Source organism: Acyrthosiphon pisum, unplaced genomic scaffold (genome assembly GCF_005508785.2).
Source record: "Acyrthosiphon pisum isolate AL4f unplaced genomic scaffold, pea_aphid_22Mar2018_4r6ur Scaffold_21277;HRSCAF=23502, whole genome shotgun sequence".
NCBI classification, from domain to species: Eukaryota; Metazoa; Arthropoda; class Insecta; order Hemiptera; family Aphididae; genus Acyrthosiphon; species Acyrthosiphon pisum.
In genome coordinates, this window is record NW_021770726.1 from 81,703 (window position 1) to 86,504 (window position 4,802).

Here is a 4,802-nt window from a genome sequence, read left to right on the forward strand (position 1 = left end):
GATAAGTCTCAACACTGCTCTACGTTCACGAGATATTACATCAAATAATAACACATATAAGTTGTTTTAAAAAAATCAGCATTTATTTTTATTTGTATTTACTATAACATAATATAATAAAAAAAATGATTAACAAACGTTGTCGTATGACTCAGTTTCGCAATTACAAATACGTTCGGTTTTACAATATTTACTTAATATGGTTTGAACATACTGATTACCCTTCATTAATAACACATATAAACATCTTGGGCTGAATCTGCAATGTTCAATCCATGGATTGTCCAACCTTTCCCAATTATGAAGAATAAGACCACAACAAAAGCATTCCACGACATCATCCACTCCTGAATATTTTAAACCACATTCGGACAATGTATATTTATTTTGAGAAGTATTTGATGGGAATAATTTGAATGTTTTAAATCTTGATGAAAACGAAGACAATTTTGGATGAACCACGGTCGGATTACTTCGAATACGATAAACTAAGGATTCAAAATCATTGAGGAATTTTTGAAAGTTCATTTTTGAAAAAATTGAATAACTTGTAAAACAATTTAATGAAACTTTTAGAAAATAAAGTAAAATGAGACACAACTTGACGACGGAGCATTAGTAACTGAATATGAAAAATGATCACTTATAACATTAAAGATATAAATTTTTAAAACAGACATTCATTACTTATATATGTCAGTACTACTACATGCAGCGACATAAATAAAAAAAAAGTAGATTACAGTGGGTCATTGTATAATGGTCGTATTAGATTTTAATTCAATGATATAATATCATTGTATAAGAAAAACGATTCTGAGCGGAGACAGACGACCGTCTGGATATTTTATATTTTGTTATTATTTATTTTATCATGTAAGTTTAATTAATATTTAAATATTATTATTTTTTATTCGTTTCTATGGTGATAAACAAAGCGTTAGAAATTAAAATCCCATTTTTAGCGTTTTTTCGTAATTTTCCGTTGGTTTTTCCCGTGGCATTAAATAACTATTGTGAAAATCGAAAAATGACCTCTCTAAAGTACCATCTTAATCCAATTTGCTAAAAGATAAGGTACTATATGTTGAAATCGAAACACTCCTTCTGAAAGAAATTTTGTATACAGAATATAAAGAAGAATCGTTTCAAGAATATTACTATGAAAAAAAGTATACGTAAACCGTTATTAAGCCTTTCTACTTTTATATAAAACGGTCCGATTATAGTTATCGATACTTCAAAACAGAACGATTCAGCCACAGCCTCGGCAGTAGATGTTCAATTGGAAATTGAAGCATTAGAATCCCTTACTGGTGTAACTGCTTATTGTTTATTAATTCATGATCGACTTGTAGAATATGTATCTTTTACTAGAGAAAAAAAAAAGAAAATTTGTGTAATTATAATTTAGAATTAATTTGTGTCAATAAAAAAAAAATGATAGTTTAATAATTTATAATCTTTTCATGAAATATTATTTTACTGTTTTACTCTGGTTTGATAAAAAAAAAATCTACATTATAGTTAAAAAATTATTGAGTATATACACTAAATATTTCTGTGTGATGAATAAATAGGTACGAGTGTATAATCTTCGTAATGTGTAACACAGTAAATCTGTGTCCACCGGAGTGACATCCTGTCTTAAACACTGTGTAATTATCACTGTAAAAAATCATCACACTGTAAACATAAAAATGTATATTACTAACACAGAATAATAATCATTCAGGTTTATATAAAAATAAATACCTGATGCACGATTAGTTAAGTACCACATCGATTCAAATGATTTAGTTATATCAGGTAAAAGAAACATAATTGTATAACACTAAATTTTCAAAATTAAATTATAAAATATAAAATTTAACATTATTATATTTATATTACTTAATTATTTATTTTTCTAAATGTTTGTACTGTCAATTTACAATTTACAATATAGAATAACTATAACGATAATAGCATATTAATATTTGACAATTAATACATTTAATACAAGGATTACATTAATAATAAAAATTTATGATTGCATTAATAAGTGAGAAACAGAGGGGAGTTATGTGCTACAAAATAATATTAAAAAAAAAAAAAAAAAAATGATCATATAGTGTTTGTTAGTGATTTGTATAGTATATATTTAGAAATATTCTATATATAATAAATCAGTTAATTGGATTACAAAAAGGTCTTAAAAATGTATTAGCAAAAGATTGTAGTATATTCAATCATTGTAATCTAACAAATGTTAAAGTATATCTGAACTCGATAGCTTATCCCTATGATAATTTGAATTTAGATTTTTCAAAAAATAATTTCACCTTATTATATGATATGTATACATCGTTTCAAGAATCTTACTATGAAAAAAGTATACGTAACCTGTTATTAAGCCCTTCTACTTTCTTATCAAATGCTCCGATTATAGTTATCGATACTTCAAAACAGAACGATTCAGCCACAGCCTCGGCAGTAGATGTTCAATTGGAAATTGAAGCATCAGAATCCCTTACTGGTGTAACTGCTTATTGTTTATTAATTCATGATCAAATTGTAGAATATGTATCTTTTACTAGAGAAACAAAGAAAATGTGTGTAATTATAATTTAGAAATAATTTGTGTCAATAAAAAAAAACACATGATAGTTTAATAATTTGTAATCTTTTCATGAAATATTAAATAACTTTTTTACTCTGGTTTGATAAAAAAAAAAAATCTACATTATAGTTAAAAAATTATTGAGTATATACACTAAATATTTCTGTGTGATGAATAAATAGGTACGAGTGTATAATCTTTGTAATGTGTAACACAGTAAATCTGTGTCCACCGGAGTGACATCCTGTCTTAAACACTGTGTAATTATCACTGTAAAAAATCATTACACTGTAAACATAAAAATGTATACTACTAACACAGAATAATTATCATTCTATATAATATAATAAATCAGTTAATTGAATATATAGAATATTTCTAAATATATACTATACAAATCACTAACAAACGCTATATGATCATTTTTTAATTTTTTTTTTTTTTAATATTATTTTGTAGCACATAACTCCTCTCTGTTTCTCACTTATTAATGCAATCATACATTTTTATTATTAATGTAATCCTTGTATTAAATGTATTAATTGTCAAATATTAATATGCTATTATCGTTATAGTTATTCTATATTGTAAATTGTAAATTGACAGTACAAACATTTAGAAAAATAAATATAACGATAATAGCAAATAAATAATAGCTTTTTTTCTCTAGTAAAAGATACATATTCTACAATTCGATCATGAATTAATAAACAATAAACAGTTACACCAGTAAGGGATTCTGATGCTTCAATTTCCAATTGAACATCTACTGCCGAGGCTGTGGCTGAATCGTTCTGTTTTGAAGTATCGATAACTATAATTGGACCGTTTTATATAAAAGTAGAAAGGCTTAATAACGGTTTACGTATACTTTTTTTTTCATAGTAATATTCTTGAAACGATTCTTCTTTATGTTCTGTATACAAAATTTCTTTCAGAAGGAGTGTTTCGATTTCAACATATAGTACCTTATCTTTTAGCAAATTGGATTAAGATGGTACTTTAGAGAGGTCATTTTTCGATTTTCACAATAGTTATTTAATGTCACGGGAAAAAACCAACGGAAAATTACGAAAAAAACGCTAAAAATGGGATTTTAATTTCTAACGCTTTGTTTATCACCATAGAAACGAATAAAAAATAATAATATTTAAATATTAATTAAACTTACATGATAAAATAAATAATAACAAAATATAAAATATCCAGACGGTCGTCTGTCTCCGCTCAGAATCGTTTTTCTTATACAATGATATTATATCATTGAATTAAAATCTAATACGACCATTATACAATGACCCACTTGTAATCTACTTTTTTTTATTTATGTTGGTTGCATTGTAATTAGTAACTGACAATTATATAATTAATGAATGTCTGTTTTTAAAAATTTATATTCTTTAATGTTATAAGTTGATCATTTTTCATATTCAGTTATTAATGCTCCGTCGTCAAGTTGTGTCTCATTTTACTTTATTTTCTAAAAGTTTCATTAAATTGTTTTACAAGTTATTCAATTTTTTCAAAAATGAACTTTCAAAAATTCCTCAATGATTTTGAATCCTTAGTTTATCGTATTCGAAGTAATCCGACCGTGGTTCATCCAAAATTTTCTTCGTTTTCATCAAGATTTAAAACATTCAAATTATTCCCATCAAATACTTCTCAAAATAAATATACATTGTCCGAATGTGGTTTAAAATATTCAGGAGTGGATGATGTCGTGGAATGCTTTTGTTGTGGTCTTATTCTTCATAATTGGGAAAGGTTGGACGATCCATGGATTGAACATTGCAGATTCAGCCCAAGATGTTTATATGTGTTATTAATGAAGGGTAATCAGTATGTTCAAAACATATTAAGTAAATATTGTAAGACAGAACATATTTGTAATTGCGAAACTGAGTCATACGACACCGTTTGTTAACCATTTTTTTATTATATTATGTTATAGTAAATAAAAATAAAAATAAATCCTGATTTTTTTTAAAACAACTTATATGTGTTATTATTTGATGTAATATCTCGTGAACGTAGAGCCTAGTGGGTTAGTGCGTATAGTAATAATTTAAATGTTTTCCGGTAAGTATATATAATTCTACAGGGCTCGAAAACATTTATATAACGTTATAATTATAACGTTATACTTGTCAAAAACGATTGAAAAAGATAGCAGAAAACAAAACGATGCAATGAACGA

General features: G+C 25.9%; 1 protein-coding gene across 1 annotated transcript; it reads right to left on the reverse strand.

Moving 5' to 3' along the window:
• Positions 1-129: 129 nt before the first annotated feature.
• On the reverse strand, positions 130-528 carry LOC103310750 (putative inhibitor of apoptosis). Its single transcript, XM_029492347.1, has one exon. It carries the CDS (start codon positions 526-528, stop codon positions 130-132), a length of 399 nt encoding a protein of 132 aa, XP_029348207.1.
• Positions 529-4,802: the final 4,274 nt, after the last annotated feature.

What these genes read in the sequence shown, in the direction of transcription:
- LOC103310750 (XM_029492347.1), bottom strand. Translation starts at nt 528, where the DNA reads ATGAACTTTCAAAAATTCCTCAATGATTTTGAATCCTTAGTTTATCGT.